This window comes from Tyto alba, unplaced genomic scaffold (genome assembly GCF_018691265.1).
Source record: "Tyto alba isolate M040663 unplaced genomic scaffold, T.alba_DEE_v4.0 Super-Scaffold_16, whole genome shotgun sequence".
Classification (NCBI taxonomy): domain Eukaryota; kingdom Metazoa; phylum Chordata; class Aves; order Strigiformes; family Tytonidae; genus Tyto; species Tyto alba.
In genome coordinates, this window is record NW_024881278.1 from 21,008,081 (window position 1) to 21,034,373 (window position 26,293).

At 41.6% G+C, this 26,293-nt stretch overlaps 2 protein-coding genes across 3 annotated transcripts in view; one reads left to right on the forward strand and one right to left on the reverse strand.

Annotated features, from left to right (window-relative positions):
• Window positions 1-986: 986 nt before the first annotated feature.
• On the reverse strand, window positions 987-3,544 carry TBCC (tubulin folding cofactor C). The gene has a single exon (XM_032989182.2). The coding sequence runs from the start codon at window positions 3,450-3,452 to the stop codon at window positions 2,427-2,429; it is 1,026 nt and encodes a 341-aa protein (XP_032845073.2). The 5' UTR covers window positions 3,453-3,544; the 3' UTR covers window positions 987-2,426.
• Window positions 3,545-13,639: 10,095 nt separating this feature from the next.
• Window positions 13,640-26,293, forward strand: part of BICRAL (BICRA like chromatin remodeling complex associated protein) — a 35,638-nt gene continuing 22,984 nt past the window's right edge. The window contains exon 1 of one of the 2 annotated variants that reach the window (XM_032989353.2): window positions 13,640-13,797. The gene's annotated coding sequence lies outside the window, so the exon portion shown is untranslated. Of the gene's footprint in view, window positions 13,798-14,548; window positions 15,009-26,293 lie in introns of those variants that run through there. The other variant, XM_042789456.1, reaches the window with a different exon arrangement.

Below are 26,293 nucleotides of genomic sequence, written 5' to 3' on the forward strand. Positions count from 1 at the left end.
TCACATACTACATAACATACTTGTTTCAAAATAGGTTTGAACTTCTCCTAGTATGATTCTACATTAGGAAATTAACATTTAAAAAAGGTGCAGGGAAACATGTATATATGTGTGTGTATACATGTATTTGAAGGTACACACTTAGAACTATAAATCACATGTAAGTATTTGCCTGACCAAACTTTTTCAGACTTGCTGTTCTCAAACTGAATTTTCTTGTTCCATGTCATGCTTGAGACCAAGATTCAGTTGCCTGTTTCGTATTACAAAGGTAATGATAAATCTCTAAGGCAAAGTAATTGTCTGGAACGTCTTTAGCAGCCTTTACTGAAGTCATGTTCCTGAAGATTACCACCCAATAACTTTGACAAAAGTAGTTGGAGGAAAGAAAACATTAGGAACTGGTATGTCAATAACTGACCTCTGAAAAAATGTCACCAAGGAAGCATTTTCAGACTGAAATCGAAGTCTAAATTTCCTTGTTTTGACTCATGCTCTGTTTATTCAGGCAATACTGCATGCTATGGACTGACAGCTCATACAGGAACGCACCCACCTGCCAGTTTGAAGTGTATTGAGAAGGGTCCATCTCCCACCCCTGCTACAGCCTAGTGGTAGTCTCTCCATTTCTAGATTTGCCAGTGTCCATCAACATAGTAAGTAAATATATAAAATGTTTATAGCTTTTGGCTAGCTGAAGGAAGACATTTCTGTAGTTCTTACAAGCTGAAAAATCTGCAGTCCCACGAGAGGACGCTAAGGGGATCTGTCACTACCAGGATACGTGGGGAAGAAAGATTAACTACAAAATCATATTCTGTACCAAGATGGCTGTGTTAAGATACCTGTGAGTCTCATCTGACCACATCCCTTTAACAACAGGTATTAAAAATTATGTACATTAAAGCAAGGCTAAGGGTGTTTTGTTTAAATCATTTCATGATGTTGTTAATGAAAAGAAGAATCATTAGTAAAGGAACAACTGAAACAATTCAAAACAAATATATTTGAAACACAATATTTGATTTGGTCAAAAAGTATACATTAACAGAAGTAAACAAAACTGAAAGTTCTAAAGAATATGTAAAAATTCCCTTTTTTCCACCCCTTTTACATTAGATATGCTGAAAACAACTTAAAGTTTCTCTCCCCAAAACCAGTCAAGTACTCAAGTGAAGCTTCAAGTACTTCTCATAGCAATGATGCTGTTTTTAATGGTTCAGCTAGTATTCACTTTCTGTTAGAGGCACCTATGTGATGATAGGGCAGCATAACTATTTTGCAGTTTTAAAATACAATTCTAAGCCAGTTCTTAGGCAAGATAAACAGTGATTTCTTGCAAAATATCACAAGTTAAGGAGTGTACTTTATGAAAGATAACATGCCGTTCCGGAACTGGAATATAGCACCTCATCTTCCCCTTTTCCTGACCCACTCTGTAACACTGTACTTAAGCAGTAGCATGGTGCTGCAAATTCAGATCACAGCACCACAAAGCCTACTGTCTGGTCAAGGTATGAAACAACTAGGACATACCTGAACACTTCTCACCTGAAACTTCAGACTGCAGTAGAACAGTTTACCTAGCTTCTGTAATGTTAATCAGCACTTACTCTATGCCCCTGAAAGCACACTCAAAGCACTCATTTTAATCATCTCGGGTTAAAACTGTTTACAGAAGAAGCATCCTTTCACATATTTTCAGATTGTCAAGATGTAGTATTTATAGAGGCTGTACAGGTTTGTTAATTTTCAAACAATCATTAATATGTTAGGAAAGCATTAAATATTCATTAGATTTTCTTTTAGACTTCTCAATTGAAATAAAAGCTTAAAGACAACTTACAGATTTCACTCACATCAACAGAACCTGGCTCGTAATTGCATCACAGCCTACGATTCATCTCAGTCTGCTACACTGTTCAGTTACAAATTACTTTAACCTTTTGTCTCCATTACCTCACAAAAGTCCTCTCCCCTATGTCTGCAATGTGAGAACCCCAAAAATATGAAAAATTTGGTATCTGATCTTTCCATTCCAGTACAGCTTGTACTACTTGCAGGTAATTCTGACTCTGCGTGGGTAAGTGAAAGCAGCACAACGGCTCTAACAGAGGCTCAGTGTTGTTTGTGTATCGGTGCCCCCCGCCCCACCTTAATTAGAAAAACTCAGCAATGAGATGCTGCAGTAGTTGGCAACTTCCACAGTGATACACAAGGGTTATAGCAGCAACTTGTGTAAGCACAGTAAACTGGATCTGACTGGTATTCTTCAACTAAAAAAAGTGCAGTCATACATTGTAATTCACAATTTAAATACCGAATGGAATCATATAATGGCATATGGGGGATGAAGTCCCCGAGTTTATTACTCAAGAAGGTGTTGACACCAGGCTTTCTGGCTCAGCACAGAGCCGCCTCTGCAGTCAGTCCCAGCAACTGACTCTTTCCTGCTCAGGGATGAGGCTCCAGTTGGGCGAAGGCTCGTCGGTCGCCAGCCAGTCAAAGTCATCCACCAAGTTCCAGTTGTTTCTGTTCCTGTCCAGCCCAGAAGACTCGAAATCCTCCTCGATGCCGGGGTAGCTCCAGGTGTAGGGGGCGAAGGAGACCTCGGTGCAGTCCTCGATCACGGCTCGGCTGGTCACCTGCACGTAGAAGCAGCTGCGGCGGGTGCGGTGGGTGCGGAGCTGCTGGCAGGCCAGCGCCAGGAGGCAATCGCTGCAGCCGTCCACCAGCACGGAGGTGGAGACGGGCCCGCAGAGCACGGTGCAGCCGCGGCAGTCCCGCACCCGCAGCGTGTTGGCGTTGCCGCGGAGCCGCACCCGGCAGCCGCGCAGCCCGGCCAGCACCACGTCGCGCTGCCGCAGCTCGCCGGGGCCGAGCTCCAACGCCTCGTCCTCGGCGCCGCTGAACCCGCAGAGCGGCGGCCCGGCCGGCTCCCCCTCGGCGAGGCCGGCGGCCGGCGCGGCGGCGGGGGCGGCAGGCGCGGCGGGCTCCGCGGGGCGCGGTTCGCTGCCCGGAGCCGCCGCCTTCTTGAGGGCCCGGAAGGCGAACTTCTTCTTGGGCTGCAGCTGCTGGCGCCGGGCCGCCAGCTCCGCCTGGAGCCTCGCCACGGCCTCCTGCCCCTGCCGCACCTCGTAGGGCGCCAGGAACCGCACGCTCTCGGTCAGCAGCTTCCGCAGCCCCTGCAGACGGGCGGCCGCCGCCTCCACCGGCCCCGCCGCCAGCAGCGCCTCCACCGCCTCCCGCTCCCGGGCGAAGGCGGCGACGAAGAACTCGCTCTGCTCCTCCTTCACCACCTGCGCCTCCTTCTTCTGCCGCTGCCGCTCCACGCCCTGCTGCCGCTCCGCTTCCCGTCGCTGCAGCCGTTCCGGCAGCACCGCGGCGGCCATCTCGGGTGGCTGCCGCAGCTCCCCGCCGGGCGCCGCCGCCTCATCGCCCGCCGCCTCCATCTTGCCTCTTCGCCTCCTCTCCGGTCACTAAGCGGCCCGCCGATTGGTTGCCGGCAGCCCCAGCTGCGTCGCCGCCGCCGATTGGCGGGCTGGGGCGGGGGGGGGGTGGGGTGGTGTCTCTCGGAGGGTGGGGGGAGGAGGGCCGGAGGGAGGGGTCTCCTGTGGTTTTAAAGGGGCCGGCGCCTCTCTGCGGGATGGGGTGAGTCCTGGCGGCAGGTGCTGCGCTCCGTGGGGCGCGTTATCCCGCTTCCTAAATTAGCAGCCGGGCTATAAATAACTCACCCGCCCCCACCCCCCACCCCCCTCCACCTTCCCCCTTGCGCGCGCGCGCGTAAGTGCCCGCTTCTTCCCACCCTTTTCCTTCCCCTCCCCCCTCCCAGGCCGCGCCGGCGGCGGGAAGGGCGGCGGCGGGGGGCCCCGCTGGGGCTGGTGCACCCCCGCGGCCCTGCCTGGGGCTGGGGGCGTCTGGCTCCTCGCTACGGGGGAGGGCGGCTCGGTGGCGGGGCCCGGGCGCGGCGGGGGGGGCGGCGGAGGGCAGGAGCCGCCTCAGCGTCGCTGCCCGCTGCGGGCGGCGGCGGCTTCTCCGCCTGCCGTTAAAAATAAAAAGAGTCGGGCTGCGCTGGCCGCGTGTTTCTGGTGGACGCCAGGCCACCCCACGGGCGAGCGTGGTGCCTGAGGGTGGGCGGATCCCACGGGCCGCCTGGCAAGGCCCGGGTGTCTGCGGGAGGCTGTGGAAGCGCAGCGTTTTCCTGAGCCTTCCCCGCCGTTTCCTTTTCGGCGGCCAAGTGGTGGTGGAAAAGGCTGTTAATGCTTGCAGGTAACTGCAAAGGTGCTGCCAAGTGGACCCCGCTGCTCGCTTGGTTTCTTGAGTGTTTTGCTTCAGAAGAGAGTTCGGTTCTTGAGGGAAAACACGGGAGCAGGGCCGTGCCTCTGCGGATTGGGGTGCCCCAGCGGGAGGTCTGTATGAGAAATCCACAGAGGCCTATTTGCAAACATGGCAAGGAAGCCAAGTTTTACAGCTAGGAGAAGATGCGTTTTAAGTAAATTTGCAGCAGGAACCAGGAATGAAGTACACTGGGCTACACAGTAGATGAGTGACCATCATTCTTACCCGTTCTTTTGACACCTGCTCTTCAATTTCATGGAATGTTAATTTTGCAAAGACAGTTAACACAAAGTGCTCTCTTAAAAACGTATGAAAATAAATGTAGCTCCTGTCTGGTTCTACAAATACCATCTCCTTTCCCTTGGCATGTCAAAGTTACCTGTAATAAATTAACACAGGACCTAAAGCTATCCATTGGAACAAAAAGGTGGTAAACCCGAAGTAGATACTCCAAATTTAATGTCCTCTCTTTGGTGATAGCATGAGGTTTTTTTGTATAATGTTCCTATTTGGAAGTACAGATTGTTATGCTACTGAAGGTTAGCGTTTTAAAGTAGCTGTTGTTTTCTGTTTCCTGAGAAATATGGTTTCTATTTTCTATGTCAGACATGATGGTTTCTATTTTCTATGTCAGACATGATAGAACATCATTAGAGGGTAGGGAGTACCAGAACCTTACATGGAACAATGTCAGCCCAGTTAGGATGGCAGTCAAAAGGCAGTGAAATGCCTTTAATCTTTATAATGCATAAAAAACTTGCATTAAAATTGAGAATATTCTTTCCTTAACATTGTTAGAATATAAAATCAGAGGATTTCAAGGGATTGCTGTATAACTGTAGTACTTTGGAGCAGGTTGGATGGGGGGCAGCAGAATGGGTAACATCATGGTTGATGTATTACAGCTCTTAACTGTCGCAACACTGAAATGTTAATGTGTCCAGAATGTTGTTTCTGAAAAACGAGGTACTGAGTCTTACAAATTAAAATATCTTGGTTTGTAGAAAGGGAGAATGCTCAATCATGAAAAAGGAAGGGTATCTTGAAATAGCCTTACTTTTTTTTTCCCTACCAATGTGCTCAAATGATGCATTTAGTAAATTTTAGCCATTTTTGCTAATAAATAGTCAAATCGACTCATGCAGTAGTTGTAGTAATGTTACACTAGGCAGGAATATGGTGTAATTAATTCACTGTAAAAAAAAATAAATTTAAATCCTTATTTCTATCTTGTTCTGTAAGAAAGATGTGTAAGTTTCATTTTACATAGAAGGCTTTTTTGCCTTATGCTCTCACCAGTGTAGGTAATACAGATGGTCACAGTGATCTAAGAGCTTATCCCATACATGAGAATATTGACAGAAAAAGGCTTTTGCTGTTTTTCAGTATGCACAGATGTTACTGGAGTGTGGCTTTGGTATTGTTACACAGATGTGACCTGGTAGATGAACTGCAGTGGGTAAAACGACTTTATATATGAAAAGATCGCAAGAAAGCGCTAGTGTACACAGCTCAAAATAAATGCCAAGTATTTTATGCTGCAGTATAATGCTTACTGTTTATTACATTTGGGCACTGAGAAAGCTAGGTGTTCTAAATTGTTTTCTCTAGAGGTGATTAGAGGTTTAAATTAATGAGGACCAAATACACTTCTGAACAGGAGCTTCTGGGAGAGACTAGAGCCTTTTCACCTTGCTAATGTGCACAAATGTTTTTTGGGTTAGAAGGAAAATAACCCCAGATACAAGAAGGTAAAGAGTATGACCATAATGAAAAATTAAAAAGGGAACAGTAAAATTCTTCCGACTATCTCAGCTTGATGTTCCAAAATTACTTTCCACACTTACAATTTGAGGTTTTGGTATAATTGATATTGGTGTATATATATATTTTTGTGGTAATACAAAGACTGACAATTTTCTTCCTGACTTTACTGGCAGGAACTTTTATGTTTTACAGCTGCATAGTGTGCTCCATTATAAGCCATAGATAACAGGGGATTTACAATTTCCCAAACAGTAACCACCTGCATAAAATGTAAGCCTTCTAGCTCAGGCTTGGACTCACTTTGGTAAACTGCAACAAGCAGTTTAGCTATCTGAGGATATCAGATGAAAGTAAGCTACATAGTTACGTCTGTGTTATAATTTTTTCCTACTTTCGGGGGGGGGGGGGGGGGGGGGGGGGGCGGGGAGGGAATGTGCTTTAGTTCCTCTCTGGTTCGAAAGTAGATCGCAGTCATTTCAGTAAGACCTTTTGCTGTTGCTTGGACTGTGTAGTGTCATTTGTTTTACATGAAGTTGCAGGTTGCACTTCCTTTCTTGGATCTAGCTCTGTGAAACTCCAAAATATAAGCTCCATTACGCATGCTTACAGGTTTAAATCTGTATCCCATGGTTATTGCTCTTGAACGCTATCTACCTGAAATATTTTGTACTGATTTCAACTAGCTCAATACTATTAACTCAGCCTTCTGAAGTAAGATGCGTTGCATAGTTCAGGTGGAGGTTCAAGATCTTTTTTCATTCCATCATTATTTTAAGAAGAGTGGGGAGTAAAACCAAGATCCACAGAGGCAACTGGGTGTCCGGGCTCCTAGTAATGGATTCTTAAACCTGAGGTTCCTGAGCTTTTGAAAGTCAAGAACCTCATAGTTGTGGCATGATCTTGAGATGTAGATTTGCACACTTTCAAGCAAAGGAAGGAAGTAAATACAGTTAGTCCTTGTCATCGGAATGTACTGCCAACACTGACATTTTTTATTCCAGAGGGTGTAATGCATGCACGTTGCAGTGTCACAAACACAAAAAGATGCTATTTTGTCTTTTAGCTGTGTTTTCAGGAAAAGCAGCAGCCCCTGTTTCTGGCATGGAGCTCTTATCTGATAGATGTGATCTCTGCCTGTTAGAGTGAGTTTCTCCAGAAGAGATTAGCAGATGCACGTAATTACTTCTGGCTACAAAGTAGGTACTTCAGTGGCTTGTGCAACGATGGTATTCTAATGCTGGTTTTAGTAAAGGGTTTTTGAACTCCTCTGGCACTGTGATCCAGGCATTAAAAATGTAAGCTATATTATGATTCATTTAAGATACTGTAGACTGTGCAGTTTTCACAGTGGAATAGGGTTTCAGTAAAAGTGACTGTCAAGTCGCTGTATCTCAGTGTTCTCTTGGAAAAAAATAAATTCCTTTAACAGTACATGTGGCATGCTGATTGTTTTTTAAAAAGCTTTTGCTTGCACTGAAATGTTGTGCTTTATATATTTGGCCATATGGAAAGGCAAGACAATGTAAAATATGTGTGGTTTTAAATTGCTAATTAGAGAGTTAGAGCTAAAACTATAAAACTTACTTGGTGCATATTAATTGCTGTGAGTAATGCAAAAGCTTTGAAATGTAATCCTTGGGAATGCTTAAGATACTAATTATATTCTGACCAGTCAAGGTGCACTTGTTTTGAAACGAGTCTGAACTGGTCCCTTCTGAGAACCTGGTATTCCCAGTGCCAAAGGTGGAGAAACAAATTCATTTTTATGAAAAAGAGTTATCCTCCAAAACCAGGGACAGACTTCAAAGCGTAACATTTGATGACAAGAGGCATTTCAAGTCTAACAAAGCAAGGCCCAAATATGCTAAACACAAAAGCTCAAGAGCAGAAGAGCACTTAGGTTTGGTCCAGGCCTAGCTACTAACTGGTATTTAGAATCCTAACTTGCTAATTGACATTAGTTAAATTCCAAAGACCAAGTATGTAAGCTACAGATGCTGTCTTATGAACTCTCCCTTTGAGGTCATTATTAATTCTGGAGTTTGTCAGAGATTTTTTCTCCAGTGCTTTACTTTAGACGTCTGATGCTTTTTTTTTTTTTTTCTTTTTTACATTATTATTATTTGGTTTTAATTTTGAGGCATTTCAGAAAATATCGGACTAGCTAATTCAATGGACCACCTAGGTTCCATAGTATATCAAAGTTTTCCATTTTGTAATTGTGAATCTTAATTGCAAACACGTTCCATTTATTTTTCTGAATAATTTAAATAAAATTAACTTGAAGCCATTGTATCCAAGTTTACTTATTTTTCTGTTAGCTCTCCTGTAGTATATTCATTAGTTAACAAAATTACACTTATATTCTTTTTGCCTTTTATTCATCTTATGAAAAAATCTGTCAGTTATTTTGAAAGAGGACTGCCTTTTCCTATTAGCATTTGTTCTTCAGTCTAAATCTGAGAGAATAATTCCATTCATATTGATGCACTTTCTGGTGATAATATTAAGACTTATCTTACAGCAATCTTTATTTGTATCCAGATCTTACCCAGTTGGTCTCTAGTAGGGTCCCAGAAATACCCAGGTAAAGCCCTTCTTTCTCAAAGGTTGTGACTTAGATGGTGCTTTATTCATAATGTCATTTCTGTTCCTCCATTTTGTCTCGTCCTTATGGAAGTATAGCTTAGCATGTTTGTGTTTCTTTCCTGAACATGAATGCTTTTGGTATAACTTACTATTCCACTCTGTTTCTGTTATCCCTATAGTGCATTGTTTCATGCTTCAGGCTTCCATTTTTTGCTTATGTTCCTTCTATTAATATTTAATGATTATATAATTTTTTTAATCATGCACAACACCTCAGTTGTATTAGGAATAGTCCCTTTGTTAGCTTCATTGGCTGCTGTCTTGAAGTACTGCTACTTTTTTTTAAACCTTGCATCTATCTACTCATTAACATGCTCTTAGGTATTTCTGTATCTTTACTTACCTGTTTTTCTTTTTTTCCCATTCATCTATGCTAACCAAATTAACTATGAATATTATAGAAGTTTCTCCCAGTTTCTGACATCATGTTTAGCTTAAATTTCTTCTGTAAATTTTGGTGGTGTTAGTTGTTGAAGATTATTTCTCCAGATACTGTAATAAAGCTCTGACTCCGTAGGTGTTTTTTTCCAGTTCATTTCAGTGGCAGAGTATCTTAAGGTTACTCTAAATTGGAAGCGAGAACTATTAATCTTTCAAACTTAATTTCTCTTTTTAAGGTACCCTGAGCTGAAGAATGTGAGACTATCTAAGTAACCTAGAGCATGATACAGTTATTCTTGATCTGTTCCAGTAATAATTTTGCATTGTCATTTGTTTCAATGGTAGGTCCAGTCAGCACATTTTCTCTGGTTTTATTTGCCTTCCGTATGTCAGATCCACATCTCAGAGAAGAACAGTTCTCCAAAATCTGTTCTTTGGATTCATCACAGAACAGCCCTGTTGGCCTTCACACAATCTCCAGTCATAGAAACCTGTCTTGTCTTCTGGCATTGGCATAAACCTCTTGTTCTGAGGTTCATTCTTCGTTACCTCCTCTTACTACCTACGTCCTAACTAATCACCCCTCAAGATACGGTCTGGTTAGATAGTCCTGTGTTTGGTATGATGATTGATACTGGAGTCATACAGCTTTATAAGTTACATCATGCAATTATGACCCTGGTTTTGTAAGTACTGTTTTGTGCAAGTAAGGCCTAGTATCAAGCTGAAATTTGTAATGTTTAAGAAATTTTTACTGGTGGGTCATTAAAGTATTGGTGGCAACTATTCAAAATTTGGCAGTTGATATGAATATTGAACTGAAATTTTCATGTGGTATGTTGCATTTATATTCCAAGTTAAAGCCCTTGTCTCCTTTCATGCCACTGTGTTTGACTGCCCTACTTTTCAAGTGTCGTGACCTCTACCTTACTATTGCTTATACCTTTTAATGATGACCTATTTGTTTCTGTGCCATCAAGCTTTGAGTTATTTATTCGTATCTAAATTAGTAATTAATAAAGCAGTATGTAGTTGGATAAATGGTGTGTCTGGTGATGAGCTGACACACAAGAAACATGTTAAGGGATGGAGAGAGACAGAAGCATGGCAGGAAGAAGTGCCATCAATAGAGCCGAAGCATTCAGTCTGAGGAAGCAAGTCTGCAGTGGAGTAGTTGGCATTCTTTTCCATCCAGTACACCTCAGAGAGGATGCAGTGAGTTGAGGTTCTAAACAGCTATTCGTGCAACAATCTTGGGATGACTGAGGAATTAATTCCTTTAATGCAAATAGCTTAGTCCTTAAATTCTTCCGTATGAATAATCTGCTGCTTAATCTTCTTTTGGGGTACTAATTTATGATTGCACAAGAATTGGAATGCTTGTGATGCAGACCTGGAAAAATGGGCTGGATAATAATCAAGTGACTTGATCTAGGAGAAACCTGGAAACAGATTGAATGGGGTGGGTTGTTGTGTACCCCCTTATTTTCTCCCTCTCAATATCTAAGCCTAGTTTTCACTTGTGCACAATCTGTCATTTCAGGGCTATGTATCTCAGCTCACTCCACATGTCATTTGCTGTCTTTGCGCGTCTATAAGATTGGTAGTTGTTAAATAGCATGGTCAGTTTGACAGCTGATGTCAAAATATAGCCAAGTAGTATGTTGTGTGATGGGTGCACATGAATGTTCCCAGTAGGTGTACTTAAGAATTATTATGCCAACATCTATCTTCTAATGATTTCTCCTGTTCCTTTTTGACACTGGTCTTGCCTTTCTTTTTATGTTTATTTCCCCTTACTCCTTCTGAAGCTGCTACAGGAAAATGAGTGAGAAAATGAATGAATGTGATTGAGGAAGCTAGGGAGAGAGCAACTGAATGTGCATTGTACATAATTTGGAGGACTCCGGTTGGGGACGACAGCTCTGGGCAGGTGACCTTGGGGTAGAAGAATTTTGACATGTTAAGGTCTTTTGTGTTAATAGAGTAAGGCAATGAGAAGAGGGGCAACCTCCAGGGGCAGTGACACTCGGTCTCAGAAATACCATGTGATCCGCTTAAAAAAGCATGAGTACCTTGTGAAAAAAAGCAGTATTTCTTTACAAATGTGGTCTGGAAAATTCTGTAGTACACCAGAAAGTGATGACACTAGGGCTGAAGACTGCATTCAGACTTACTAGTATTGAAGAGAACATTAGTGCGTTCTTAAGTCTGACCTATAAAGTCACATCCAACCCTTGATTTTTTTTGGTAAACGTTTCTATCTGAGCCAATTTTGTTTCTGAACAGATATAGCAAATACAGAAATAAATGCAAATTTACTTCTGCAGAGGGTACAGTGTCTTCTGGTTTGTTTTTGTCCACTCACTGGCAATGCAAAGCGTTTTCAATAAACTCACTGACTTGTGTAGATCTGGAGAAATTTAGCTGCTTCAGGATGCTTCACTGTGTAGATGTTAGCTCTCCTTCCCTTTCTGTGCCGTCCCTACTTAGCGAGGTTATTGCCAACACTGCTTTGAAACATCCTTCAGGGGAAGTAAGTGTAAACTGTGGTACAACCATGGGCAATTTATGTAGGCTTCCTTATGTTTCTTATGATAAGGGAATCTGTTCAAAATAATTGTTCCTCTGTCTTCCTATTCCTTCTTTGTATTGCCTACTTCATATCTGTGGTTTCTGTAGGACTGGGAGAAGAATAATATACTGATCAGATGTTCTTCCTCATAACCTCTGAGGCAAAGTTCCTTCCTCTTAACCCAGTCAGAGGAACATTTCTGGGGTCACTCCAGTTCTCAGGTTCTTGCGTGAGCAATGTTCTCTGAAGCCAGTGATGCTGAGTAGGTTTTAATTCAGGGCGGAGTTTGGCCCCCTGAAGCATTTGTTGAAGTTAGGGATCTTGAAGTTTGGCCTTTTCCATTTTTCTAATGCTAGTGTCAGGAGTTTAGGCTGTAAGAGCAATTTGGACACTGAGCTCTCTGACATGTGGTGCTCACATCCACACTGTTGGCTATTCAGGTCCATTCTGTATTTATGGAAAGTGTATTGCCTGATGGACTAGGCAGCACCATGCTTGTGGTCAGTATGTCTGGACTGCATAAAGGACCTGTTGGACTCCTGCTGAGGCCTGTTTGCGAGGGCCCAACCTCTCCATTTAGGGAGTGACTTGAAACATCACCTAAATTTTCTGTGGTGGGTACACACTGCAGATGAGTCTTGGCTTTGGCAAAGGTTTGGAATCAGGCTTAACCTTTGTTTCCCACATTACAATATGAATTGTTTTATTATTTTAAAATAATATAACCAGATGCTAATTGAAAATAATGCTGAGGTACTGACTCTTTTTTTTGAACATCAGTGTGGCCAACTTCTTTGAGAAGGTTCACTTAGTACACTGCCCATAACTGTTTTCTTGTATTTAAAAACTAAAGACTGTAAGTGGTTTTGAGCTGTAAAGCTAATAAAGAAGAATGTGCTACTAAATAAAGTCTTCAAATCCTTGTCTCTAAGGAGTTCTAACAAAGTTACTTTTTCTTAGGAAAAAAATAGAAAAGGTTGTTGTGTTCAAGTCCTTGGGAATTACTAGCAGAAAAAGGGTCTTAAGGATATTTCTTGTTTTAAAAGCATTACTATACATATCTCTACATCCTAAGAATCTAACTCTGTTTTCAATCAGAGTGGTTTTGTTTTAAACAAACTAGGCTTCTCTGAATTATCTGAATACTTTTAAATTATATTTTTAATGAGTAAAGTGAGTATTTTAAGTTGAATTAGTTTTGTATAATGAAAAAGCTTTGAACAAAATGACTGTATTAATGCTTTTAGCTGAAATATATTATAGAATTCTATCAGTGAACTCCCAGAGCTGTAAGATTGACTCCAAATTAGCATTTATAGGTTACCCACAACTTTAAGCAGCTGGAATTCATGTCATTTATTTCCACGGTGGAAATAAAAGAACGTATCTAAAAATATTCAAAATATTGCAACTTGTAAGAGGATCAAATCTTATCTTTTTCAAGGTGACCTTGCATCTATTTTTCTGGGGACCCCCCCCGCCCGTAGTGGTTTAAAACTTTAAGATGAAGGAAACCAACCAAGTTATTAATGTTCTTTTTAGTGGGAAAAACCTGTGTGGTTTTTTACTTTTCTGTAACCCAAAACACACCCCAACTTTTAACGGAAAGTAAACAGCTCAGGCACGTATAGATTGCCAGATCCACGGCTTTCTAAAAAAAAAAAAAAAAAAAAAAAAAAAAAAAAAAAAAAAAAAGGCAGCTAAAGTTTTTAAAGGGACTGACTGTAAAAAACGCGAAGCGAGGCTCGCGTTGGAGCTGGGGACTCATCATGTCAGGGCGGCGGTGCGTGTGCCCGGGCGCCGGGCTGCGGCATTGTCTCCCGGCGGAGCTGCGCGGCCGGGCCCCGCCGGCGCGGCGCGGTGCTGCGCGGCGCGGCGCGGTGCGGTACGGCGCGGTACGGCGCGGTGCTCCGCTCCGCTCCGCTCCTCTCTCGCTCTCTTTCTCTTTCCCCCTCTCTCGCTCGCTCGCTCGCTCTCCCCCCCCTCCCTCCCTCGCTCTCTCGCTCTCCCTCTCTCTCTCTTACACTGCCAGCCCCTGATGTGATGGCGAAGAAACCCCGTTGACAAGGCACTGCTTTTTCATGACGGTGAGTTTCCCTTTGAGTGTATTATAATTTTGTGATAAAAATTTCAAGGAAAAAAAAAACACACAACCTCCTTCCTCCCTTCCTTCGGGGAGGGAAAAGAGAGGGGGGAAATCTATCTCCAGACAGACAGAAAAGAAAGAGGAGCAAATTAACAACCAGGAGTTGCCAAAACCAGGATATTAGGTTTCAGCCCAGAGAGCTATTGGCTCTGGGGCTATGTATATAAATATATATCTAGAGAGAGAGCGAGCGAGAGGGGAGACGAGGAGGAAGAAGAGGGATATTTTGTGGGTGGCTGTTGTTTGGGCAGATGTGGATTCACATGGAAATGAACTATATATTTATTTTTTCCGTGAGGCTGGTGGTGGTGGCTGCTGAGGGCACTTAAAAAAAAAAGTTGTTTCTTAAAATAAAGGCGGGCGGGGGGGGGTAGAAGGGAGAGATAAGGTTTCAGGTCCAGGCTGATAGCTGCAGAGGGGAGAGGTTTGGGGTGGGTTTTTTTTTTCTTGCTGATGCCATGCAAATTCAGGAGAGGAGGGAAGAAAAATCTCTTTTAATGACTCATTGATTGAGCCGGTTTAAAATTAGTTGTTGTTGTTGTCTTTTTTTTTTTTTTTTTTTTTTTTTAATTTTCCGCCCCCTTGATGGCCATCAAGAGAGGGATGGAAAGAGGAGAGGAGGGAGAGAGAGTGTGTGTGTGTATGTGTGAGTGTGAGAGAGAGAGTGAGAGGGAGAGAGGGGGATAGAGAGAGTGTGTGAGGGAGAAAGAAAAATAATCTTTTCAAATCTCCTCCCTCTTTTTTTTTTCCTCCTCGTTTCTTTGCTTTTCTCTAAAGCTCTGTGGTCTGTGAAACACTCTTTTCTTCCTCCTCGTCGGGAAAATGGAGACACTTCGTCTCTCTCCTGGCTGTGGAGCTGGGAAGGATTTTTCTTTCCTTTTTTCCTTTTTCACTCCTGGCTTGATTTTTTCCTTTCCCCCGTCCACTCGCCACCACCCTAATCTTGTCATTTCTTTGAGCTTGTGTCTCAGATTTGTGCCTTCTGGGGATTTATTTTTCACTCGTTTCCTCGTTTTCGGTGTCGCCACTAGATTTGATTTGATTTGTTTGGTTCTTTATTTGCAATTTCCTCAGAATTGCTTCGTGCCTCCTGCTTTTAACCAAGGAATGGAAACGGTGCTGCTTTTTGTGGGTGCGCAAAATGCTCGGGCGGTAGGTTTAGGCTAATGAGCTTTTTTCTCCTTTTCGGGACCAAGTTTTCCGCCTTTTTCTTTTTTTGTGTGTTTTTTTTTTTTTTTTTTTTTTCCCCTCCTTCCCCTTTTGGAGAGAGAATATTTAATTGTAACGCCTGTTTTTAAAATAAAACAATAAACCGTCTCTTTCCGGAGTAACCCGTTTGGCTTTCCTGTAGAGTGGATGTAAATCTGATCCTTTGTGGTGCTGGGATTATTTTCCATAACATGTTTTTTTATGACTAGCTTTTACTTGTGGCTTAGAACAGGATTGTGGAGGGGATTTTCAGAAATCCTCAGCAGTTCACATTTATTGGCTGGGGGGTGGGGGCTTCAGTACTTGTTATAATTTGGTTTTGCTATTAATTACAAAATTCACTTACAGATTATGGCAGAAAACAGCTGTAGTAATGTTAAAAACCGGGCAAAATTAAACGGCGTATAGAGGGCACGTTTATACTTAGAATTGTTACTAAATAATCACTGGGGGAAGGAGGGAAATGTGGAGGCCTTTGCTGTTCCCCGATTCGCGGCTCCCCGCTCCTCTTCTCCTCGGGGCTCGGCAGCACGGAACGAAGCGGGATTTGAAGGAGAAGGCAGAGGCCTCTGGCGGAGGCGCCAGCCGCGCCCGGGCTCGGCGGCCAGCGCTTGCCGTGCAGCTCTCGGTGCGAGTGGGAGTGGGAGAGCGCGGGGAAGATGGCGCTGTCTGGCTTCCTGCCAGCGTTTGTTGCGCAGTTTCACTCTGACTCTCCTCCCCCACGGGCGCCATTTTAAGGCCCTTTCTGCTGTCGCCGCGCCGCGTGGGGCGTTGCCGTCGCGCCCCGCTCGGGCCATTTCTTTCTGTCTCGGAAGCATTACTCTCTCGGGCCTTGAGATTCTCTCCCTGAAATCCCAGAACCTGCTTGCTTTACCCCCCATCCCCACCCCCGGTTCTCTTTCTTTCTTTGAGAAATTGCTGTAAGGGGGTTTCTTCTGTGTGTAAGTTGGGGAGAGAGGTGAAGGATTCTTGTCTCTGTGTGTGTGGAGGGGAGCAAAAAGGGTGGGTTGTTTTGGGCATGGGTCGTTTCAGGAAGGGACCCACCAGGGTTTTCGTCCTGAATCGCTGCCTTGTCAGGCTTCCCCCGTCTTCTGAGTCGTCTGGGTCACGGTCCTGTGAGGTATTAAACTGCTTTGGCTTGGAGGGGCCTGTACTCTTTGATTAAAGCCTGTAAACATGACTTCAGACCTTGTTTTCATATCTCAAAAATATGTGTTTCTTGACATGAGATGCATTCAGGGTGTAGGAAGAAAAAAGGTTTGAAAGAATGTCCACCTTTGTTCACTGATGACCAAAAAACCACACCATGTCATTAAAAAGTCCACCTTGAAAAATGAGCTAGTATTGCACATAGGGGCAAGTAATCTTAATTGAAGAGCCTTCAATACCTTCAAAAATACTTGCAAAAATACAAGGGCAAGTAGTTTTTTGGTGAGTGGGTAGATGACTCATTTTGTTGCTGATACTCTGGTGTTAATGATTCTTGAGGGGTGGACTAATATATTTTAAAGTTTTTTATCACTCCTTTATGTCTCTCAGGAAGCATTGCTTTTCCCAGATTATTCAAATGTGGCAGCTCCACGTTAATATGCTTTTAAAGTTCTGTTTTGGTGCTGTTTTTTAGGGAGAGTGTTGAAAACAGACTCTTATTTTTGATCAAAACTTTCTGTGTGTGTGCGTGTTGTAATTCTGTGTAATCTGAGCAATGCTCATGAGGCTTAAGTTTAGTACCAACAATATGTATTCAGGAGCAGCAAGTGTGCTGCCAGACCAACTCATGCTGTGCCCACTAAGGAGTGTGGCATACTTGTTCAGTTCTTCGTTCTATGTTTTTTGACAGATCACGTGAGGGCTTCCCCATCCCTCTCACTGGTTCCTGAAGGAAGTGGGAGAATTTTTTAAGTTTGTGATTAATTTTAAGGCTGTTTAAATTCTTTTCCTGTTGATGTTGAGGGGTTTTAAATTAAATTTAAGCACATATGTCTGGATATAAACTTTATTTTCCAAAGACATTATTGGGGACAACCTTGTTAACATTTTAGCTTTTTAAACAATACACCTGCTAAAACTTTGAAAGAAACCTAATGATTATGGAGTACATGATTTGTTCACATGCTTAAGAAATCTTATTATTACATGAAATTCACTCTTTCTTGAAGTGATTATTTTGCGTTTTTGTTAACAGTCTTGGGATCAAGATAGTGAATTTTTTTTTAGTGGCAGTATATCTTTATACAATAAAATTTTTCCATTATGCACTAACTTCTGGCAGATTGTGTGTGGATTTTTTGCATTAATTTGTGAAAATAAATTACAAAAATGGGATCAAAATGACCAGTTTATATTATCTCAGGACATAATACTTGCCAAATGACTATCTGAATTGCTTGCATTAAAGCAGAATGTATTCTCATCTTGAGTTGAGATCTTTGGCAGATAGTATTTAAATATACTAGATCTGTTTTTGTAGATGTATTTCTTTGATTATGTCTGAGCTTAAAAGTTTTTTGTTTTTGTTGTTGCAAGTAATACTTTGTATTTTATATAGCTATTTTACGGTGATGGAGGGGTGCAGAAGCTCACCATATTGATAAACAAGCTTAACTGTGCTTTTATTGATTTACCTAGGCTTGTTTGCTAGTATGATATGTATTTTAAGTGTGTTCTTCTTTCGTACATACTTCGAGCACTTGCCTTGTATATTGTATTCTTGAGTTGATAATAGTCTCAGTATATGTATGGTCTTAAGTGAGGTCAGTACTACATAGTTGTGAACTTGCCAGAGATGGTTCTACCATAGCTAAATATTTACGTCACCTTACAGATGTGTAGTTTTCCTGCCCCTTCCCTTGTGTCTTTTTCCAGTGGAGTTTATACATTCAGTTTAATTGTCCTGAGATTAAAAAAAGTCCTGCTTGTATAAGCTGTATTTTAAATTTACTCCAGGGACCTTTTTTGTATGTCGAAAATTTTCTGACAGTTAAGTTCATAGTGTGGAGTTGAAGAGCTTTGCAGGCATGGATGCGTTGGTATGCTACTTGGGCATTCATTGTACTCTAGCTGTATTTTCAGAGTTTTGCTGGTATACTTGCACGTCGGTTCCAGAAAAGTTCTGTTTGCATAACTGCAGTTATGTTTTATAATGTGGCTCTAATGGTCAATGATCATGCCTTTTCATGCTGCATTAGGCTTGTGATAAGTCTAACGGCAGGCGCTTTTTAGCGTTGATGTAGCAGTGAGAGCATGAAAGTGTGTCATCCCTGTCTAAGTAATAGATACAGTCCAGGCATAAGAGCCTCTTTGATAATGTAGATCATTCTGTTCAGAGAGTTTGCATAATTTCTTTTAGTAGTTCTGATGGAATAAGTTGCATCTGTGCTTGAAAGGTTTTTTTATGGTGACATGCCCTGTCCAATATAGACAAGGGGATTGTCTACAAAAACAAGCATGTTTTGCTTGCTTATGGTAGAGGAAAAGCAGCAAGATTAATAAACTGTTGCTACATTCATTGAGACCAGCAACTGTTCTAATTAGAAAGTTAGAGTAAGCAGTATGGGTAAAGCCATCTTTTTTTCAAGATCATCATGTAGTTAAATGAATATGTGTATCTTTATTTTCAGATGTTTGTTTGTTTCTTTCATTGTTGAAAAAACAGCTAGTTCTGTATTATTTCTGCTTTATTTGAGAACTGCTGAGGATTTAGATGAAAATTAACATGATTAATCATCACAAATAAACTATGAAGTTTTTTACTGCTTTATATTCTTGCGCTAGTCTTAAAATGTTCTAGAGCTACCTCCAATGTTATTTTGGTTAAGGGAATGCTTACCAAAAAGAAAAGAAAGAAAATGGGCAAATCACTGTCAAAATTTAATATAGTAGCCTTTCTTTCATTGCAGGTATTAAGAAAGGGTGGTAAAGTGAAGAGAGTTGAGTCCAGGGAGAAAGTCTTAACTTCATTTCAAGGGACTAATTATTTTTGTAAGGGCTGATCTTATGCTTTGTCTCAGGTGGAACTTGAAGTAGTTTAACTGTGAACTTGATCTGAGTGTGGAATTTCAGGATCTGGCATCGAAGCTTGAATTTACTGGTATGTGTCAACTACAAAAAACATCTTGGCTGCACTGAAATAGGTGGCAAAATCTCCACTGGCTTCAGCAGGGCATTGGCTTCAGCAAGGACAAGATCGGCACTGTGGAGAATTTTCAATCTGCTTTAGGGGGTGTTGATATGGACTGAATTAACGGGCTGCTTTTGGCTGGGGTAGAGTTAATTTTCTTCACAGTAGCCAGTATGGGGCTGTGTTTTGTATCTGTGCTGGGAACAGTGTTGATAACTCAGGGATATTTTAGTTACTGCTGAGCAGGTTTACACAAAGTCAGGGCCTTGTCTGCTTCTCACACCACCTGCCAGTGAGCCCGGCTGGGGGGACACAGCTGGGGCAGCAGACCCCAACTGACCGAAGGGATATTCCATACCATATGGCATCACACTCAGCATATAAAGTGGGGGGAAGAAGGAGGAGGAGGACATGCATTCAGAGTGATGGCATTTTGTCTTCCCAAGTCACTGGTAACACATGATGGAGCTCGGCTGTCCTTGAGATGGCTGGACACCTGCCTGCCCATAGGAAGTTGTGAATGAATTCCTTGTTTTGCTTTGCTTGTGTGTGCAGCTTTTGCTTTACTTATTAAACTGTCTTTATCTCAACCCACGAATTTTCTCACTTTTGCTCTTCAAATTTTCTCCCCCATCCCACAGTGGGGGAGTGAGCGAGCAGCTGGGTGGTGCTCAGTTGACAGCTGGTGTAAAACCACGACAACTAGTTATGCATCTGTCAATCGTATTAAAATTTTAGTTAATTTCCTGAGAATAATAACTGAAAGGAGCATAAACCTCCATTCAGCTTTAACTGTTGGCAGTTGTTAGCTGTTACTGGTTTCTGTGAACCGTACCTGTGGCAAGGTAACTTTTTTTTTTTAAACTAGTATGGACTGGAGTGGCCATGAAGAGATATTAATTTGACATTGGTTTATAAATAAATTGAGAAACGATCAGTCCATTAGCAAGTTATATTCTGGGACTGTGTGTGTTTTCAGAATGTTTGAAAGTGCACAGAACGTGAAGTATACACAGGTATTCTCAAGTAGAAACAAGATAAAAATATCTGAAGAACTGACTCAACATTTCTTGAAGAATTGTGTTGCACAAATAACGTGGTCATAGTCTATGTTATTGTGTACAGTAGTTTCTAGAAATACTTAAGCGCATCTAACTTTCTTTGGGCAGGTGAACATTTATTTCCAAAGGAACTGTAACAATTACGCTGCCTCCTTTTCCTCTTTTCTTTTTTCCTCCTTTTCCTTTTTTTCTAGAGATGAAATCTAAGGGCATGAAAGGAGCTTTCAGAATGTTTTATGGATATTGAGATTCCTGAGGAATTGTGTATGCAGTGGAGCACCTTAGAAAACAGAGCCCAAAACAGGCCTTAGCGTAGTGATGAGGGTGGTCACTGCTGGGGAAATGGGCTGAGCTGAGTGTTCAGCCTGGTGAATCCCATGGGGTAGGAAGGCATCCTGACCTCCAGGCTGCGAGTTACTCTGAATTTTCTCTATGTAGTTTAAAAAAATTTGTTTCCAGATAAAAGTCTCGTCAAGATTTTGGCATTGCCGAGAGGAGATCTGGATGCACTATGAAAAAATTGTATTGAATAAATTAGAAATTCGATGCCAAACATGTGTGGCTGAGGGAAACCAGATCTTAGACAGCTGCGCTGGGGGTTCACACTGTGTGCTTGACTGTGGCTGAATTAACCTGTACTACTATCAAGCATACTGTTAACAGTTGAACTGCACGTTTCAATTTTTTTCTTAATATATTAAAATATCACTGTAGCTTTTGGAAGCTTGATAAATTAAGCCATTTGTCAAACTCAAGAATCTTTTTTATGGTATACTAATGGGAAATAAAATTTAAGAGTTCGATAAGCAACCTATTGTAGGTTGTCTGTGCTTTAATGTGTGGTTTTCATTTGCCCTTCTGCATGTGGAGCTGGTGTTTCACAGTTGTGTGAAGAACCTGCCTGTCCTCTTTAGGTGTTCATCTCCTGTCACATTTTAGAAACCATAAAGATTCGTAATGCTGTGCCTAGCAATTCATGAGAGGTAACACGTCTGTGTTTCTTTTATTGCTATTTTTCTGACTCCTGAATAGTTCCTATTTTTTGGAGTAGTTTTTCATAGAGAGGTTTTACGTCATTCTTCTGTATATTTTAAATTACAAATTTATTCTTGTACTCTGTTGCATACAGAGGTCTTTGAAATACTGATGATTAAATTCAGTTCCACAGCTAATTTCAAACACTAAGTTAATCTTAAAAGTGCTACTCAGTTTTAGAATCTTGGAAAAAAACTACATTTTCATATATACAGAAAGTTCACACTTGCATACTGCACTGTGTTACTAGGTTAGAATCCCAAATTTCTTACTGTTAGCTCTTTTCTAGAGCACAGTTCCTGGTAGATTTTTGCAACAGTATAGTAGTTGCTATTTGTTGATTACACTGGAAGAGAAAATATTCACAGGAACAATTAGGTATTGTAGGGTATAAGCACAGCATGGTTGACAAGTGAGTAGTTAAATCCTTGTGTTTAGCAAAGCACATTTTAAAAATTAGTTTTGCTTTCTTACTCCCATTGTCCTGAAGTGAAAACTTTTTGATAATTATGCCTTCTGTGTTTTTACCTGAATAAAATTGAGATTTTAGTTTGCAATCAAATTTTTCAGTACCTCTTTTCCATTGAATACTGTGTTAGTTACGAGAATCTGAATTTGTGTAGTTTGTGAGGTACTAGATTGTTCAAAAGTAATATGGACTTGAAATCTAAGCTGAAAATACATGGTAATAAGGGTTTGAGTTTTTACTCCTTTTTTAAACTCCTGTGTTGCAGAGAATGCAAGGGCTGGTGGGCCCTGTGTAGGTAAGTTTCCTTCAATGAATCCAAGGCTGTGTGTTAGGAACTTAAGAGTGTGACACCTTACAGTGAGTAAGGCAGTAGCACAGCACCTTAGCAAACTGGAGTGCATACTGCTTAAATGATATGCAGTACCTAATATATGGTAAAATACCACTTTTTAAAATTATTGTTTTTTATTTATTTTCCTCTAGTTCAGAAGCACGCTGAGTGAAATTATTAACACTCTGAAAATTAATGGGAGTCATGGTGGAAATTTGTGTGAGGGAAAGACTTCGACTCAGGGTATTTTGCCTCTGCAGTCAGTGTGGAATCATTTAATGCTTCTGTGATCCTTTGCTATAATTTAAAAAGGGATGGATGCTTGTGTATTGGCTTAATAGAGTTATCTTACATCTGTATTCAGAAAAGATACGAGGGATAAAAACATCATAAACTTGCTGTAGCACATTCAGTTCACTACAATGCCATTCTCTACAGTGACTGTTACAGTAAGTTTGATTTCTTCTATTTTTGTTGTTCTGATGATTACTGTTACACTGACAGTGTATTTCTTCAAATACTGCATAGGGAAGTTACTATTAATGTTGGGGTTGTAGATGAAAATTGTGGAGAGTGGTGTAGGGTGACAGAACAGTACAGAAGATTTGATGGCTCAGATCCATTATAAAGCATGACGGAGGTGTCGTCAAGAGTTCCTGCTGACTGGATGTGTGCAAAGTCTTATTGATTTTGTAAGGATTAGTGGGCATATCTCATAACTCAAGCAGTAGTTGCTTCAGGTGCTATGCATGTTACTGTATGCAAGTTTGATTATCTCCCGCTACAAAGCTGTAACTACAGCAGTCATTTCCTTGCTTTAAAGCATTGATTTCCAAAGGTCAGTGTTCACTCTCAGAAGTCATGGGCCAGCATGCTGCCAGTCAGGAATTGATCCCATGTAGCTGCATGGAAATTAAGAGTCTGTAGATTTTTACAACAGTTTTGCCGATAAATTTATTTACTTGTGGCTTATCAAGTTTTGATGTTTTTTTGTTGGGAATTACTGCTCTAAATGTTGCTGTTCTAAACTAGCCAGTATCTTAGGCTTTATACAAAATGTGAAAATAGTATTTTACTGCTTTGTATCTGAAGTTATGTATTAAGGTTGTATGAAATTATAAGTGACTTTGAGAAAGGAAAATAATCCTTTTGTGACAAGCTTGAATATAAATTGGGTGAATTTAAAATCCAGTATTTACAGTAGTTTTGAATACTCCCATTTTTTAAATTACAAAAATAATATACAGTATATGAAGCATGTATGAATAGTTGGACGGTTTTTGAACAAATCCAGTTTTAATGACTGTGCAGGTTGGAGATGCTGCATGTGTTTCATGGTACCATGGATTGTGTAGCAAGGTGATTAAAAATTTAGGCTGGTAAGGACTGCTGGAGGTTATGTGGCCCTCTTCTCTGCTGTAAGCAGAACTAGCTTCAATGTTAGAACAGGTTGGTCAGGGCCGTTTGAGGTTTTGAAAATTTCCAAAGAGGATGATTCCACCCTCTTGCTTGAGCATTCTTGTTTGTGAATTTTTTTTTGTCCTGTATCTGATCAGTATTTTCTGTGTTGCATGTTTTGGCTGTTGCCTTGTGTCTTCCTGAACATAGATGAGGCTGGCTCTGCTTGTCTCAGTACCCTTCTTAGTTAGTGGTAGACCGCAGGTAGCACCTCTGTTAGCCCCCTGTTGTCCAGGCTGAAGAAATGTAGTTCCATCAGACTTTGTGTTGTGTGCCTGCAGGGTGTTACTGGCACTCCGCTGGACTCTTTCAAGCTTTTCTGCGTTTCTTTTAAAGGGGGTGTGTGTGTGGGTATATGACACAACTGGATACAGTATTTTAGGTGGGAGCTCACAAGTGCTGAGTAGAGGGAAATAATCACTTCCTTGACCTGCTGCCTGCCCTGCAGCTGAGGTGAGAGTGGCGGTGGTATTAAGGGTACATGTGCAGCTGCAGTCCCAACAATTGCTTCAAGCTGGCTGAAGCACCGCTGCCTTCCCCTGTACTTAACTACCCAGCTCCCTCATTCCTTTTCCCTCTCTTGTGCTGGCACTAGCATTCTTGTAGCCCTGTGGCAAGCCAGAACCAAATCAAGAAGCTAATCCAAGTTGAAACAGATCAATGTATTTTGTGAGATCAATTTTCTGTTCTAGGTGACTGTTCAAAGCCTTGAGCTGAGTTGGGGAAAGTAGATGAGGGTGGCACAGGACCGCTCTCTTCCTCTTTTTTTGGTCTTCACTCTGTAGTAGGTGAGAGAGTTGAAAGGGAGGCAGAGGCTTTAAGGCCAATAATAACAGTCCCCCAGAGGATTGGCCTGCATACCTGGGATTTCCTTGTCAATTTTATTACTTTCACCTTTTTTTATATTCTGTTTGGGAGCGTACGGTAAAGGGCACTCTGGTTATTTCCCAGAAAGGATAAGCAGTGCTGCTTCCACAAGTACATGCGACCCAAGTTGAAGTATATACTGGGTTCACCAGTGCAGTAGCAGGGGAATGAAATAAAACAGTAGAGGCTTTGCTAATAATAAGTTACAGGGAATATCTGTGCTGGATTGTGTCTAATTAGTAAGGATTGCCCTTTGTAAATTAGTTGGATGCACTAGCAGGGCTGAGTTTGGCCTACTTATGATAAACAGATTTTTTTGTGTTACTTTTTTTATAAAAAAAAAAAAAGACACTGTAGAACAATATTGATGCTAACTAGATATTTGTTAGGCTGAACTGTAACAGCTCTCCAGCAGGTTGTGTGAATCTTTCCAATGCATATTTTCCCCAAAATGTCTCTAGTGTGGGCTTTTGTCAGGGCCCTGGGTGCACTCATGGGCTCCAGTAGCTCAGACAAGGCCTTGTGTGAAGCCTCTAGCCACACCTCTTGCCCACAGGCTGAAGCCCTCCTCGGCTGATACAACTAGTGAAATAAGTCAGTCTTTAAGAGTCTAAGCCAGTGGTCTCCATATGTTTTTGATCACACCCCTGTATTGGTAAAGTTTTTTATAAATTACATGCATATACTACTGATAGTTCTTCCTGTACCTCAGTGGATTGCCTTGCACACAGCCTGATTTGGAGACCACTGGTCTAGGCTACATAACTCTAATCTTTTAATTCCACTCATTGTATCAACTTTTATTTTCAAACTTGTCTTGGCTTAATATTGTTTATACCAATTTGATACATCAGTCATTGATTTGGCCCACTGTATGTTAACAGTGAGGAGAACAGAATTTGTATAACTTGTGTACAGAAAGCCTGAAAAGATAGTTGTCAAGAAAAGAGCAAACTTTTCTACCATTTGTGATGTAGAAAATGGGAAATTTCATAGGATAGGCTTGCTGTTATTAACACATTTTTAAATGATCATCTGTGTCAAGGTCATGTGTTGCTAAAGTTGCCCTCTTTAATAAATAGACTGAAGAAGTAGCTGCTTTTGGGTGTGCAAGGACTTGGTCTGATTGTGCACCTCTTCTGTTGCTGTCCTGAAGTTGACAGGACACTAATCCTCCTTGAAAATCTGCATCAGTTAAAAAAATTTAAACCTGCAGTTACATGAATGTGTAGACCTTGTTATGTGTGGCAAAACAGGAGCAGAATTTAGTCTAAATGGGTAGGTTTGTGGCTTGGTTGTGATCTTGATTGTTCACAGAGCACGTACCCTTACGTGTGCTGTTTAAATTGTGTGTTGGTCCTGTGGTATTTCATGAAGGCACTGCTATGCGGCATTATGTTAGAGTTGTCTGGTTATTGTTTGTGGGGTTATTGAGATGGTAGTGATTTGTCTGTGCTTTATTTGCGGTTTTCAAGGTGTGGGAGCATGTAGCCCCTTAGGCTGTGCATGCTGAGCAGAACAACTTTTCAGTGTTGTGTGATAGGTGTGTTTGTGGCTCTCTGATGGTACACTGATCAGCTATATAAAAACCTGGTAATGGTTTTATACAGATCAGCTCTTCGGTAAACGCTCATTAAAAAAAAAAAAAAAAGGTGACATAATACTTCTTTTTCATGTGTGTATAGAATTCTGCTGGTGATGACCAGAATGTTCTTAAAGCTTGTTAAGAAGCAGCACTTCTGGAGGGCACTGCTTGTGATTCTTGCCATTTATCAAAAATGTAGCTGTTTTGTTTGGGTCTAATTGTCTGTCATAAACTGGTATGAGTTTACAGTATGTTGGGTAGATTTTTCTTGTATCATGTTTGTGAAAACCAGCAGATTATTT